This window comes from Delphinus delphis, chromosome 12 (genome assembly GCF_949987515.2).
Source record: "Delphinus delphis chromosome 12, mDelDel1.2, whole genome shotgun sequence".
Lineage (NCBI taxonomy): Eukaryota > Metazoa > Chordata > Mammalia > Artiodactyla > Delphinidae > Delphinus > Delphinus delphis.
In genome coordinates this window covers 10,342,596-10,358,247 of record NC_082694.2, presented here as the reverse complement: position 1 = coordinate 10,358,247, position 15,652 = coordinate 10,342,596, and the positions used below count along the sequence as shown (strand labels likewise).

Genomic DNA, 15,652 nt, shown 5'->3' with positions numbered 1-15,652 from the left:
ATTACGTACGTGTTTGTTTATTGCCGGTTTCCTATCCTAGACTGCAAACGCCAGGGGGCAGGAACTTTGGCTCATTCACTGCTGTACTGTTTGAGTCTGGAACAAATGACCGTAGTAGGTGCTCAATATTTGTGTCCTAAATGGAAACGACAGACCCTGGCCCTTCTATCTGCGGGTACATCCTACAGCTTCAGTTCCCCAGATTTTCCCTCCACTGGCCCCCGAAAGGAGACCTCGGGCCTGGGCCTGGGGAACCCACTTCTGGTCTTGGGACAAGGTGGGCAAAACCCCCGGGAGTTCCAGAACAATGCCGGTGGACTTGAAGACCTCCCTCAGACCTATGCCCTCAGGTTCTCCTTTTCTTTTTTCATAGCAGAAAATCAATTTTCTCACAACGCGGTGCTGCTTCCGAGAGGTTCTTGCAGAGAAGGGCCACCGCCCCGAGCTGCAGATTTCTGGGGAAGGGAAAAGAGCCCAGCAACCAAGCCCAGTCTGGGCTGCGGAAGAGGAACTACGTGGTCGAGAGAGCAAGTCGGGGAGGAGGAGAGAAGGACCCGCCGAGAGAGCGGAAAGGCGTGCGAGGAGAAGGGCGGGGCGTGCGCTCGCCCGCGGCTCCCGCGCTCCCACACCGCCCCACCTTAAATGCCGGACCTCCTTAAGGGAGGGCGCTGGAGCCGCGCGCCAGGAGGCGGGGGCCTCCCATGCAAATGAGGGGCGTGGCGTGGCGTGGCAGGCGGGGCGCTGACCTGACGTCAGGCAGGCGGCCCGGGCAGTTGGCTCGGCGGCGGCGGAGCGGCAGGATCGGCGGCGTGAGAGGGGCTGCGCGGAGGGGCGCGGGCAGCGGCGGCGGCCGAGCCGGAGCAACATGGCGCCGGTGGGCGGGGGCGGGCGCCCGGGCGGCGGGCCGGCCCGAGGGCGCCTCCTCCTGGTGGCGCCGGTGCTGCTGGTGCTGCTGTGGGCGCGGGGGGCCCGCGGCCAGGGCGACCCCCAGCGGAGCGCGATCCTGGGCATGAGGCTGGCGAGCTGCAACAAATCGTGCGGGATGAACTCGGATGGCATCATCTTCGTGTCCGAGGGCAGCACGGTGAACCTGAGGCTGTACGGCCAGAGGCTGGGCTCCCTCTCCAGCAACCTGATCTCCTTCACCGAGGTGGACAACGCCGAGACCATCCACAACTCCACCAGCTGCCCCGAGCTCACCAAGGACCTGGTCGTCCAGAAGCTGGTCAACGTGAGCCGCGGGGACACGTCCGGGATGCTGGTGGTGCTCACTAAGTTCCTCCGGAGGAGCGAGAACATGAAGCTGTATGCGCTGTGCACCCGCGCCGGCGTGGACGGACCCTGGCAGAAGTGGACGGACAAGGACTCGCTGCTCTTCATGGTGGAGGAGGCTGGGAGGTTCCTGCCCCTCTGGCTGCACATCCTCCTCATTTTGGTGCTGCTAGTGCTGTCGGGCATATTTTCTGGCCTCAATCTGGGGCTTATGGCCCTGGACCCCATGGAGCTGAGCATCGTGCAGAACTGTGGCACTCAGAAGGAGAGGCGCTATGCCCGCAAGATCGAGCCCATCCGACGCAAGGGCAACTACTTGCTCTGCTCCCTGCTCCTGGGAAACGTGCTGGTCAACACCTCCCTCACCATCCTTGTAGATAACCTCATCGGGTCTGGGCTGGTGGCCGTGGCCTTCTCCACCATAGGCATTGTCATCTTTGGGGAGATTGTGCCTCAGGCCCTGTGCTCCCGACATGGGCTGGCTGTGGGCGCGAACACTATCATTCTCACCAAATTCTTTATGCTACTCACCTTCCCCCTCAGTTTCCCCATCAGCAAGCTCCTGGACTTTTTCCTGGGTCAGGAGATCCGCACCGTTTACAATCGGGAGAAGCTGATGGAGATGTTGAAGGTGACGGAACCCTATAATGACCTCGTGAAAGAGGAGCTGAACATGATCCAGGGGGCCCTGGAACTCCGGACCAAAACCGTGGAGGATATCATGACCCAGCTGCAGGACTGCTTCATGATCCGGAACGATGCCATCCTGGACTTCAACACCATGTCGGAGATTATGGAAAGCGGCTACACGCGCATCCCCGTGTATGAAGACGAGCAATCCAACATCGTAGATATTCTCTACGTCAAAGACTTGGCCTTCGTGGACCCCGATGACTGCACCCCCCTCAAGACCATCACCCGCTTCTACAACCACCCAGTGCACTTCGTCTTCCATGATACCAAGCTGGATGCCATGCTGGAGGAGTTCAAGAAGGGTAAGGCCTGATGCAGCTCCCGCTTCACTCTTTGTGGTGTCGCGCGTATCCTTGCCTGGTTTGTGTCTGCTGATCTTAGCGTTCCATTTGCGTGACTCTGTGTCCCTTTGCTCAGCACCTCCTGTGCCTCTGAGGTGAACGGTACTCAGGGCCGCAGAAACAGTTCTTAAGCATCTGCTGTCTGCCAGGAGCCGTGCTTTGCGCTTCAGGTGAATCAAAGCAGAGCAAGACACACTCACCCACCTGGGAGCCAGACAGAGGGAAGCTAATGCCTCAGAAGAGGCCAACACCAGGGCATGGAGATTAGGACAAGCACGTCTCACTGGGGTCAGGTGGGGAAAGGGTCGGGTGGGGAAGGGGCAGGTGAACTGGGAAAGCCTTCACAGGGGAGAGAACATTTGAGGAGAGCCTTGAAAGGTGGGGACACTTGGTACTTGAGGCAGAGGGAACCCCTCGAGCAGAGAAGCTGAGTTGGGGAGCAAAGGATGTGCTTGTGGCCCAGCAGGTGGTCATGTTCCTGTGGGTACAGGCTCTGCTGATCACTGGTCAGTGGGGGAGAGACTGAGTCATCTGGGGCCTCAGGAAGAGCCTGAAAGTCAGGGCAGTCAGACTGCTGGAAGCTTGGAGCTCTGGAAGGTTTTGGAGCAGGGGAACAGTGTCCCTGGAGCTCCTGGCCCACAGAAGCTGAATTGGGAGGGCTCTGGTTGGCTCCCCGCCCAGAGCAATGCCAAGTAACGCTTTGGACTATGCAGCAGAAGCAAGCCGATTAAGTTTTGGTTATTGTTCTGTCTTTCCCAGGCGCCAAACAGAAGCTTCCCTCCTGTGGTCTGCTGGGAATCTTCAGCGGGCCTTGCATTGCCTTGTGTTTTTTTCTCACATGGGTTCTTGGCCGATTTTCAGGTAGTTAGAGAGACACTCGGAGGGTTTACTCACCAGCCTCAGAGCTCAGGGCACACACCCCTTTCCTCACTTGCAACAAAACTTCTCTCCTACCTCTGCCACCCCAAAGCCTTCAGAGTGACAGTAAACAAACCAATTATGGAGTAAAACCCTCCTAGGCCAAAGGGAGAGAGGAGGCAGAAAGGGAAGGTCTTTATAAAGGAATGGAGGAAGAGGGGGAGGGGCCTTATCCTAAACCTGGGGACTTGGCTGTGTTTCCCATTGGTGGAACTCCCTCTGGCTGAGGGCTTCTAGCTTCTAGCTGGGAGCCAGCGCCCGGACCCTTTTCAGTCATTTCTGGAACCGAGAGTGGAGGAGAGCTTGAACTGGCTTGAATCAGTGGGTGATGGAGTGGGTTTGGGAGGAGCTGGCCTGGCAAGGATGCTGGGGTCGGGGTCAGGGCCAGGTACCTTCCCTTTTTCAGTTTGAAAGACTGAATCTCAGCGTCAGAGCTGAGGAGGACTTGAGTGGGAGACAGCCCAGTAAGGCCGTCTCGCTGCAGAGGGACCCGTGGTGACGGCACAGCCTGGGGGGAGCTTCGGGGTCTCAACAGAAGAGCACTGAGGATTTGTGCCCCACCCCACCCTGCAGCCTCGAGGCCCAGAGGACCTCTCCCATGTTGCTTGGTCGGGAACCGGGTTAGGACTCAGCAGGGCAGCTTCCTCCTTACCGCCTCGATGGTCTTTGGGACTGTTGCTGGTGACACGCCCGACAAGCATCGTTCAGCCCACATCTGGATCCAACCTGTATGGACTGGCTTGGTCAGGCTTCTCAGCCCCTGATCAGCAGGGTGGGAGCTTCCTGGGTCTCGGCAGGGCCACCTTTGGACTCAAAAATATAAATAAATAAAAAAAATAAGGTACCGCTTCCTGAAGCTGAGGAAGCAGAGCTAGCATCTCTCAGGCCAGAGCACTGCTGCGTGGGGCTCTGCAGATGCACATTTTAGTCCACTGGACTCTCCTCCGTAACAGGCTTGCAGCCTGAGACTGAGGCCTGGAGGGGGTGCTGGTAATTCCATGGGAACACAGGCACAGTCTGCCCTGTGCAGTGTGAGGCCCTGGAGATGCAAGTGTGAGGGATGGTCACACCGAGTGAACGTACCCGGGGTGTTACACCATCACTTCCTTGTTCGTTGCCATGCTGGGCTCCCCGCAGTGTGACCTCTGGCAGATCTTTCCATCTGGCATCTACCTTTTCAGTCTGAGGCCCTCCAGGACGCGGCAAACGCGTAGTGTACACCTGCAACGTAAAGGATTTTCTTTACAAATCTGGTGTTTGGAAGGCTCCTTTTTTAGCTAAGAAAACCCACCAAGCCAGGTTAACACAGCCAGCAGCATCATCAGCACCAAAATCGGGGCCAGGGTGCCTGCTAGTCTAGCCGAGGGTCTTTTCTGCGCCTCAGGGGACTCTTTGGCACCTCCTTCACCTCACCTTCAGGTGAGGGTCCTGAATTCTGCCAGAGTCTTTCCGCTGCTGGTGTAAAATCCTCTTTTCAGGTCATTTTATCTCCACCTTACCCACCAGCATTATAAGCTCCCTGAGGGTTGGGATCATGCCTTATTAGTGTTTTCTCCACTCAGTTGCTAGCAAAGAAATTAACAGTAAATGTTTCTTAAAGGATGAATGAGCAACAAGCGAATGGCTGTCTCTGGCAAGCCCTGCTAGCCTTGCTGGCCTTGAGGACACTCCCACCCTAGAGCCTTTGCCCTGGCTGTTCCCTCAGGCAGGAATGTTCTTCCTAGACTTTGCATGGCTTACTCTCCCCTTTCTCGGGTCTGCTTCAACTTCACCTTCTCAGTGAGGCCTTCCTGTCACCCTAGTTAAAACTGTAACCCCCTTCCCACCCTGACCTTCCTGATCTACCCAGACCTACCCTGTGCTCATTTTTCTTTTTCTCATACTACTTTCTAACAACTGTACAATTTACCAGTTTACTTTGTTTTTTATTGTCTGTCTCTTCCCACTAGAATGTCAGTTCCAAAGGGCAGGGCTCTAAGTTCTGTTCACCAATATATCTCTGGCACGTAACATGGTTCTTGGCACATAGTAAGACCTCAATAAAAAGTCACTGAATGAAAGAATGACCTGTCAGCTTTGAGAGAGAATTATCCGCATTCCAGAAGTGTTAGAATTTTGACGAGCTGATAAGGGCTAAAGAAAAATGGGTGTGTTGTGCTGTTGTCCAGGGACTTGACATTTCCAGCTGCCCCAAGAAAGCCAGGAGGTGCTCCTGCAGTGACACATGTATCAGAGGTTCAGGTCAGGGACTGAGAAGCAGAGTGTGGAGTCTTGGTTCTCCTTCCCTGTGCCTCAGGTTCTCAGTGAATAAGCGGTCTTTGACCATCAAGAGCTGACGTGGCTTCACTCATTAGTGGGAGTCATGAATATGCTCCCACACACGTAGAGACAGGCTCAGAGAGTCACTGCAGGCCTGGGGGCGCTGAGCTTCGCCTAGGGACCAAAGCAACGAGGTGACAGCTTCCCAGCCGCTTCTGCCTTCCAACTCAAGGCAGCTGTCACTGTTTACTGAACCCCGTGCTATGTGCAAGACACGATGCCTCGTGCTGCAGGCTCTCAGGAGTAAGACCCACTAATTGGTGAGAGCTGTGAGGCCACTGAGAGGCTCCTGCAATTTGAACCTTGGTCCTTCCACTTAAACCTCGTCTAGAATGTTCGCAGTACTGCGAGTTTTGGTTGAGTTTGGCTACAGCTCGAAATCTTAAAATGAAGCTTCCCTGGGCTGCTCCTGGCCCTGCTGTGTTTTTCCTTCACCACAGATGCTCCCCCAGACTCTGGAAGCACAGTAATGAATGAACTCTCCACTTGAGAGTTTGGAAGCTCCGCCCCTCATTGAAACCCACCCTCCAGCTTCTGCTGTGCCCCTCCCTCCCCCTCCCTCCGGGGCATTCCTGCCCGTCCCAGGCATTCAGCACTTCTTTAGTCTTTGGTCACTGACCCCTGGGGTAACCTTGCACCTATTACTGCTCCTCATAAACAGTTAGTGAGTTATATTTTGGAGGGAAAAAGCTAGAAATAATTTCTCGAAAACTCCTCCCATATTTCCAGCTCTGTCACATCACATTTTCCCCACCTGCTTAATATTATTCCTGAAACAACTTTATACAGGCTGGACAGAACACTGCATAATTTTTGCATTTGCTTTGGGTTCCTCCCGTCTGGCGCACCTTAAGTATCTTATTTCCCTCCACCTGCTTGTTCTTTTCATTTGTTCAACAAACATCTAACTTTTGGAAGCCTGTGTGTCAGACGGTGTGCTAGCTTTTGGGAGTCAGAGGACTAACACAGCCCTCTTCACAGCAGCCGCTGTCTACCAGGGAGACAGGTAGGCACGGTGGGACCCGGGAAGGCCTAGGCCTCCAGACGCTTCTGCAGTCAGAATGACAGAGCCCAGTGATTATTAGTCGGGGTGGGAAGTAGTTGTGAACATCTGAGGGTTTTGCCTGGGATTCAAGTTGATGATGTTGTCATTTGACGGGAGTGGGCAGAGGAGGGAAGCAGAGCCAGTTTGGTGAGGGCGGAGGGAGGGGTGGTGCTAAATAATAACGGTGTCACCCTTTATCAGACTTCTGTGCCCAGCATTGTGTGCACCGGAGCACCTGTCGCTTCAACGAATGTCCGACTGCCTAGATATTCTGTTCAAACGCAGATGAGAACTCAGTGGGTTTGGGGTGCGGCCCAAGGGTCTGCCTTTCTGACAAGCTCTCCGATGATGCCCGTTCTGCTGGCCCTGGACCACCCCAAGCAGCACGAGGGTGCAGTCCATCCAGGCAGGTATGCGGGGGAAGTGGCACGTGGGGCTCGGGAGTGAGGCGGGGACCCGGCTGAAAGGTTTGGGAGCCAACTGAGAGCAGGCAGAGCGTGTGAGGCATGGAGAAGCCTGGCCCAAGCGGCTCTCTGGCGAGATGAGAAAGAGCCATGCAGGCCTGGTCTGGGGAGCCTCCTGGGGAGGTCGCATAGGGCGAGTGCTGAGCCCAGCTGTGGGATGGGACAGTGGTCACGAGGTTCTGGGAGAGGGCGGCCTCCAGAGTGGAGAGCGAAGGCAGCTCTACACCTGATCTCGGACAGCTCCACCTGGAAACACTCTTGAACTGAGCTGGTGATCTGATCTCAAGAAGATTCCCCCGGGGCAAGTATATCTGAGCGAGTGACAGGAGCTGCCTGTTGGGGCAGAGATGCCAGCGGAGCAACTGACAAAACACTGGCCAGGCTGCTGCTCACTTTCTCTTCAGTGTGGTGCGTGTGCAGTCCGTGCGCCAGCTTCCATAGAGGAGCCAGAGCTGAGAGCACCTCACCCATCTTCTATTTACAGATCTCTTCCTAAAGCTATTATTTGTGTACTGGAAGGCTCTGCCTTACGGCTAGGCCCTAATAAGAGCTTCTTAGATCTTTACTTGTCAAAAGTCTTGTATTTCTAATTCAAAAGACCAGCTCTAGAGTTTTCCTGGACTTCTCTGGTCAGGACAGGTGGTACTGTACAGATGTTTAATATGGAAAACAGTGCACAGAAACACAAAACCACACTTCTCCTGTGTCCTGCAGGAGAAATGGATAGGGGCAGGGGACCCTCCGGAAGCCGGAGCCTTGCTTGTCTTGTCAGTAGAGATCTGACATTTCAGCTGGATCTTCGAGGGGGAATAGACACAGTACTTTTCCTGTCTGTGCCTCTTGTTCTGGGAGCACTTGGACGAGACCAAAGGGTGAGAAATGAGCTTCTCAGTCCTTGGTGCCCCGACTTTGGTGGAAACTGCTTCTGCATATGTGACCGCCTCTCAGTTCTTTCCAGAGGGGCTGGGAGGGGCCACCACTGTGTGCCCGTCTCCCGAGGTAGTGCTGTCCTGCTGATGAACCAGGTAACTGAACAGCTAGGATATCCTTGAGGGAAAGGAGTGGTGCCTCGCATGACGTTTTCCTGCCAGTCTGTCTCCTCGAAGGCAGGGGCCGCAAGCCTGTTTATCAGACACTCTCTAAGAGGGGAGTGTGCCTAGAGGGGGAGGGCGGACCGGACCCTTATGTCGCTGACTTGGTGATTGATTTTAGGGGAGCCCCCTGGTTCCTTCAGCCCAGCCTGCGGGGAGGGACAGCTTGCCTTGCCTGTCCTAGGGCTGGCTCTCTCTTTCTGCCTTCCTTTGGCCTTAGGGAGTTTTGAGTCCTGCAGAACTTCTCAGGAGAACTTGCCAGGAGGATGTGAGGGTTATGGAATTTCCTAGAGGTGCCCAAGGTGGCCCTCAGTTAAGAGGACGGGGAGCAGCTTCCTGGTGCTGTTGCTGCCGTTTGATCCCGTCCTCTCCCCTTGTTCTCCGAGCCCCTCCATCTGCCATTGGGCACAGCTGCCCTATGACAGGGTGCTCTCCTGTCCTGAACCTCGGGTTACCCCTCTCATCACACCCGAGCGTCCCAGGACATCCATCTGTAAAAGGCTTTGTGGCTACAGAAAGGACTCCTGGCTCATTTCATAGACTGGATTCTGGACTACTTACTGTATTCCTGTTCCATTTATTAGGGAATTTCTTTTCCTTAATGTTAATTAAAAAGACCTACATATCATCATCAGAACCTTTGAAAACAGGCAGAAATCAAAACCAAACAATCCAGAAGCCTGTGACTTAGAAAGAAGCACTTTTTCTTTTTTTTTTTTTTGCGGCACGCGGGCCTCTCACTGCTGTGGCCTCTCCCGTTGCGGAGCACAGGCTCCGGACGCGCAGGCTCAGCGGCCATGGCCCACGGGCCCAGCCGCTCCGCGGCATGTGGGATCTTCCCGGACCGGGGCACGAACCCGTGTCCCCTTCATCGGCAGGCTGACTCTCAACCACTGCGCCACCAGGGAAGCCCCAAGAAGCACTTTTAATATTTTAATTTACTTTGATAACTTTTTAGAAAGTTAATCTTTTTTTTTTTAAAGTTTAAAAAATCTTGTAACAAGACAACAGGCTCAAAATCATTTTCATTTTTTTTTTTTTCATTTTCATTTTTACAGCCATGCTCTCTCTCATTAGCTGCCCTTACGTGTTTTCACATTGAAATCACTGTCTACGTACAATTTTGTGCTCTGCTTTTTGGAACACAGTTTAGATCGGTTCTTCAGATTTCTCCTCTGATAAGAAGTGAAATCCCTTTTTATCCCTGGGATTCTTAGGGGGAGTGTCTAGGAGGATTTCCACAGACTGAGGGCTGGGCTGCGTTCTGTGGCTGACAAGGTGAGCCCAGAGGGCTGGGGTGTGCAGCCGCCAGCCTGTTTCGTTGGGGGTTAAACCTAGGGTTGCTGGAACATTCCCCAGACGTTATAGCCAGAGTCTCTTCCCTGCTGCAGGGCCTATTTACCGTGACCTGGGCAGGGTTCTCGAAAGACTGGTTTCACCGGGCTCTCTGGAACGCCTGGTCTCTGGCCAGCTGGCAGCCAGGAGCCTTGGTTGGAAGGAAGCTTCCCTCCCGCAACCCCTTGCCCCGCCCCAGGCAGGCTCATTCCCACACCTACATCCACACCAACAAACACCCACATCCACACACGCGCACACACACGACCCCACACCTACATCCACACCCACACACACCCACGTCCACACGCGCACACACACGGCCCCACACCTATATCCACACCCACAAACACCCACACCCACACACCCACAAACACCCACATCCACACACTCACACACACGACCCCACACCTATATCGACACCCACAAACACCCACACCCACACACTCACACACATGACCCCACACCTACATCCACACCCACACACCCCCACGTCCACACACGCACACACATACATGCACACATACGCACCCACCTACCCACTCACACACAGGCAGGCTCAATCCCACACACACTCAGGCATCCTTTTACACGCTGTTACCCACACCCACCGGCAGACAGACACACAGATTTATCCATTCCAGGAAGGCGCTCCCTCTCCTCTCTCTCTCTCTCTCACACACACACACACACACACACACGCGTGCGCGCGCGCACATATGCACAGTCACCTAGAGTCCTGCTTTAAATGCACGTCCGTCTCTCATCAAACTTTCTCGAGAGTAAGTTTAAAAAGGGAGCACACGCTTGTGCAGTGGAGTTCATTTTGTAAAAGGCTCAAAATAGTGACTGACTTTTGGGCTCAGAGAAATTGCTCTTTGGTGGCTGGTGAATTGGTCATCCACATGAATGACAGCACCCAACCCGGAGGTTGTGGGGAGGACAGAATGAGGTAGGGCACGTACGGGGCTCAGCTCAGCGCCTGGCACCATGTTGTCGTGCAATAAATGTCAGCTGTTTTAAAAATTATTGTTATTACGATCCCAAAGCTACCCCCATTGGTGTTGACACCCGCTTGGGCCACGGTGGTTCTCACATACTGGCTTGGGTGGCAGCTGCCCCACTGTCTGGGCGTGGTGTCTTTCTTGGAATTATGAATACATTGAGGTCAAAAGAGCCTGCTATATAATTGCACGCTAATTCAGATGGCATCTTATCTGGACCCTAGCATGTATGTTAAGGGTAACAGAAGCCAGAGCTTAAGAAAAAAAATGTCCAGAAAAGTAACTTAAAACTGAGGAGATGCTCCTCATTCAGTTATTTGTTTCCCACACGTTGGGAAAAGTTCAGGCAGCCGTCCTGATGGCCAGCGCCTTTGTGGTCTCACTGCAGGAGCACGGCCTGGGGGTCGCTGCTCTGGGGAGATGTCTGGGAAAGGAGCATGGCCACATTTACCAGCTGCGCCTCTATGTGGGTTCTTTCATCTCAGGATCCACCAGTCAACTGTCCTCCCTGGTGCCCCAGTTAGGGAGGCAAGAGGCTGTGATAGAAAAGCAACAGGAACAAGAGGGGGATCCAAGGGACTGAGGCTCCGCAAGAGGCCCAGTCTCCCCAGAAATGCCCCAGACCCAAGCTGTGGAAGAGGGTAGAGCAGGGATCGTTAAAGAAGGAAGAAATGCCTTCATGACTGGTTAGCCTTTGTTGAATACTGAATTCAAGCACTGTAGACAGGGAACCGAGGCTCAGAGAGGCTGAGAATCTTTCATTCTCAGCCACATGACAGCTAAGTGGCCACCCCAGACTGCTCCCCTCCACGGGCCAAGCCCTTGACTGCTGTTCTGTGTCAGTTCTCAGGGGGGTTGTAGGTATTGAGAAAGAGACCAGAAGATTGGGATAGTCCAGTAACCCCAGGCTAGAAAATTTACTGTCAGTTCTACATTTAAAAAAATTGAGATATAATTGACATTACATTATATCAGTTTCAGGTATAAAACAAAATGATTTGCTGTATGTGCATGTTGTGAAGTGGTCATTGCGATAAGTCTAGTTAACATCCATCACCACACATAGTTACAAAAATTTTTTTCTTGTGATGAGAACTTTTAAGGTCTACTCTCTTAGCAACTTTCAAATAGACAATACATATTATTTATTAACTATTTACTATAGTGCTCATGCTATACATTACATCCCCAGGACTTATTTAAAACCCCGCCCCTCCCCTCCCCCTCCCCCCCCCAATTTTAAGGACTTCTAACTGGAAATTTATACCTTTTGACCACCTTCACCTGTTTTGCCCAACCTCTCACTTTCGGCAACCACCTAGATTTGTTCTATTTTTTATTTTTTTTAATTAATTTATTTATTTATTTTTGGCTGCATTGGGTCATCGTTGCTGCGCGTGGGCTTTCTCTAGTTGCGGCGAGCGGGGACTACTCTTCGTTGCGGTGCGCGTGCTTCTCATTGTGGTGGCTTCTCGTGTTGTAGAGCACGGGCTCTAGGTGCACGATTTCAGTAGTTGTGGCACGCGGGCTCAGTAGTTGTGGCTCGCGGGCTCTAGAGCGCAGGCTCAGTAGTTGTGGCACATGAGCTTAGTTGCTCCGCGGCATGTGAGACCTTCCTGGACCAGGGCTCGAACCTGTGTCCACTGCATTGACAGGCGGATTCTTAACCACTGTGCCAGCAGGGAAGCTCCTAGATTTGTTTTAAAGTAAAGTTTCTGTTGAAGCAAAGTGCTTAAATCATAAGTATTCAGCTTGCTAGTTTTCACAAAGGAGCACCCTTGTGTAAATACGTCTTAGCTCAAGAAATAGAACATTATCAATATCCTAGAAGCCCCCTGCACACCCTCCCAGTTACTGCCCCTGCCCCCCAAATCATCATGGGTCAATTTTTTCTGTTTCTGAACTTTTATAAGTGAATCGTATAGTATATACTCTTATGTCCGGGTCCTTCTGCTCAACATTAAGGTTATGAACTTTATGCATGTTGCTTGTAGCTGTAGTTCATTCTCTTTTCGTTGCTGTATAGTATTCCATGATAAAAACACACCACCATGGTACTGTTGGTGGACGTTTGGATTGTTTCCACTTTGAGAGTCTTACAAATAATGCCACTAAGAACACTCTTGGCATGTCTTCTGGTGACTATATGTAGCCAGTTCTGCTGGGAATATGTCTGGGAGTAGCAATGCTAGGGCATCGTATAGGCATAGAGGAGACAGTTTTCCAAAGTGCTTGTATCTGTTTCCACTCCTATGCTCACGACTCTGGTATTGTTGGCTCTTTATTTATTTTATTTTAGTTACCCCATCAGGTAGGTGTGTGGTAGTATCTCATTGTGATTTTAATATAGATTTCCCTAGTGACTGATGATGCTGAGCACGTTCTCATCTGCTTCTCATCCATTGTGGTGGTTGGTGCTTTTGATTCCCCGTTGAAGATTCTTTGCCTATATGAAAGGCAGGAAGCTAGAATCCTGTGTTATCTTCTGGAAGCTGTATTGTTTACCTTAGCGATCTATAATCCTTCCGGAATTTATTTTTATTTATTATTATTATTTTTTTTGCGGTACGCGGGCCTCTCACCGCTGCGGCCCTTCCCGCCTCCGAGCACAGGCTCTGGACGCGCAGGCCCGGCGGCCATGGCTCACGGGCCCAGCCGCTCGCGGCACGCGGGATCTTCCTGGACCGGGGCACGAACCCGTGTGCCCTGAATCGGCAGGCGGACCCTCAACCACTGCGCCACCAGGGAAGCCCTATTTTTGTTTTTGATGTGTTACAGGTCAAGATTCTTTTTTTAAAAAATCCATATGGATGTCCAACTACTTCAGAAGAACTCATTGAAAGGACTGTCCTTTCCTCACTGAACCATGGTATATCTGTAGGTCTGGACCCTCTTCCATTAGTCTCTTTATTTTTCCTTGTTCCAGTACTCATTGACATAATTGCAGTACTTTTACAGTAAGCTTTGGTACCGGATAATGTTCAATACTTTGTTCTTTGTTCTTCAAGATTGTCTTGACTATTCTTAACCTTTTTTGCCTGGGAATTTTATGGAATTGCATTGACTCTATAGATAACTTGAAGACTTGACATCTTTATAGTAATGAATCTTCCAGTCTACAAACATGGTTACCCCTCCATTAGTTCATGCTCTCTTAATTTCTTTCAATAATATAGTCATTTTCTGTGTAGAAGTCTTACACTTCTTTTCTTGATTTATTGCTAGGTATTTAGTGATTTTAAGCAGTGTCTTTAAAGTTTTATTTTTCATTTGTTTGTTACAGATTGTTCCAACCAGGGTGTATTGCAGTTCAGTTCTGGTGCCAACCACCTGGCATTAGCATCAGTCCCCATGGGTGTAGGGGCTCAGTCCTCCAGAGACGGCTCTCACCTCAGATGCCAGCCTCAAGTGGGGTCCCCTCCACCTGTGTACATCTGACCAACTGGCTATACACTCAGGGGTTTTCATGACTCCCCCTTAGGTTTGATAATTCGCTAGAATGGCTCACAGAACTCAGGAAAGTGCTACACTGACGATTACAGTTTTATTTTAAAGAATGTACCTAGGATGGGGTCTGTCAGAGGGACAGGGAGCTTCCATGCCCTCTCCCTCTGGAGCCAGAGTGTGTCACCCTCCTGGTACATTGGTGTGTTCACCAACCTGGACGCTCCACTGAGCTCTGGGATCCAGAGTTTTTATCATCAGGACTTCCTTAGCATATACTTGATTAAGCCATTGGCCTTCCCTGGAGGTATGGCCTTTTGTGCCCTCTTCAGTTTAACTGGTGACCATCTCCAGTCTCTCTAGGGTCCCACCTAGAGTCATCAACATTATTATTATTATTTTTGGCTCCTCCCCGAAACTTGTGGGATCTTAGTTCTCCGACCAGGGAGCGAATCTGGGCCCTCAGCAGTGAGGGCCTGGGGTCTTAACCACTGGACCGCCAGGGAATTCCCTAGAGTCGTCTTATTAACATCACAAAGACACTCCTGTCACTCAGGAAATCCAAGGGTTTTGGAAACTCTGTGACAGGAACTAGGGTCAGAGACCAGCTATATTCACAAGGATAGAGAAATGTAGTTAATTTTTGTATAGTGACTCTGAATTCATTGACCTTGCCAAACTGACTATTTAATTCAAATAGTTTATTTTAGATTCTTTTGGCTTTTTTACACATATAATTATGTTGCCTATGAATAATGGCAATTTTATTTATTTACTGCTAAACTTTATACATTTTATATCTTGTTCTTGCCTTTTTCACTGCCTAGGACGTATAGGATCATGCTGACCTGGTGACAGTGGGCATTCTTGTTTAAATATCTGCTGAGATGATTGAATGATTAATCTCCTTTTTTTCTCAATTATGCTGATTGATTTTTGAATGTTAACCCTTAAATATTTGTTGTATAACTGGAATAAACCTGACTTAGCCGTGATGTATTCTTTTTACGCGTCATTGGATTTGACTTGCCAATATCTTTGTTTAGAATTTTGGCATCTACGTTCATGAGAGAGATAGGCCTATAAGTATTTCTTCTGCCATTAAAAAGAACATTGAGGAAGATATTATTACAAGGTATCCCCGTTAGGTTTTTGTTTGCTTGTTTGTTGTGGCAGGAAAAATAATTGCCTAATAATTGAGTCCTTTTCCCTCTTTTAACTAATATTTCAGTTTAGGCGAGCAAATTTGAACGTAGCAAGTAATTATATCACCCTCTCCCTCCCCGTTTCCTGCTTCTCCTTCAGACAACCAGTATAAGCGTCTTACATCACCGGCAATGTTGCTGCAGTTTTTCTCCTTCTTTAGGGTTTTTTTTTCTTTTCTCCTTCAGATTTTGATATCAAGGTCTAGAATGATTTTAACAGTTTACAAATTATTTGGAAACGTGTATGATTACCAGGAACCAACTGGGCTTCACCAATGGAAACAGAACAAAAACCTTTTTTTTTTTGTGACGGGGGATAGGATTACTAGGTTAGTTCAGGAGAAAACTAGTCCCAGACTTAATGTTATCTTGACGTTAACATTTAAGAGAATTTCCTATTATATCTTCATGAGTAACATGCAACATGTGGGCTCATTAACAGTGGTCCAGTTTTTAGGTTGATTTGCCCGTAGATTATTAGCTGGTTGCACAAACAGATCCAAAAGAGCAGATGCCTCTGA

The 15,652-nt window shown here is 50.8% G+C and overlaps 1 protein-coding gene across 1 annotated transcript in view; it reads left to right on the top strand.

The window, feature by feature from the left end:
• Positions 1-791: 791 nt before the first annotated feature.
• The window catches only part of CNNM4 (cyclin and CBS domain divalent metal cation transport mediator 4), a 34,461-nt gene continuing 19,600 nt past the window's right edge, over positions 792-15,652 (top strand). Inside the window, exon 1 of the mRNA XM_060027315.1 lies at positions 792-2,267. Within this exon, the coding sequence (XP_059883298.1) occupies positions 866-2,267 (1,402 nt within the window). The 5' untranslated portion in view covers positions 792-865. The remainder of the gene's footprint in view (positions 2,268-15,652) is intronic.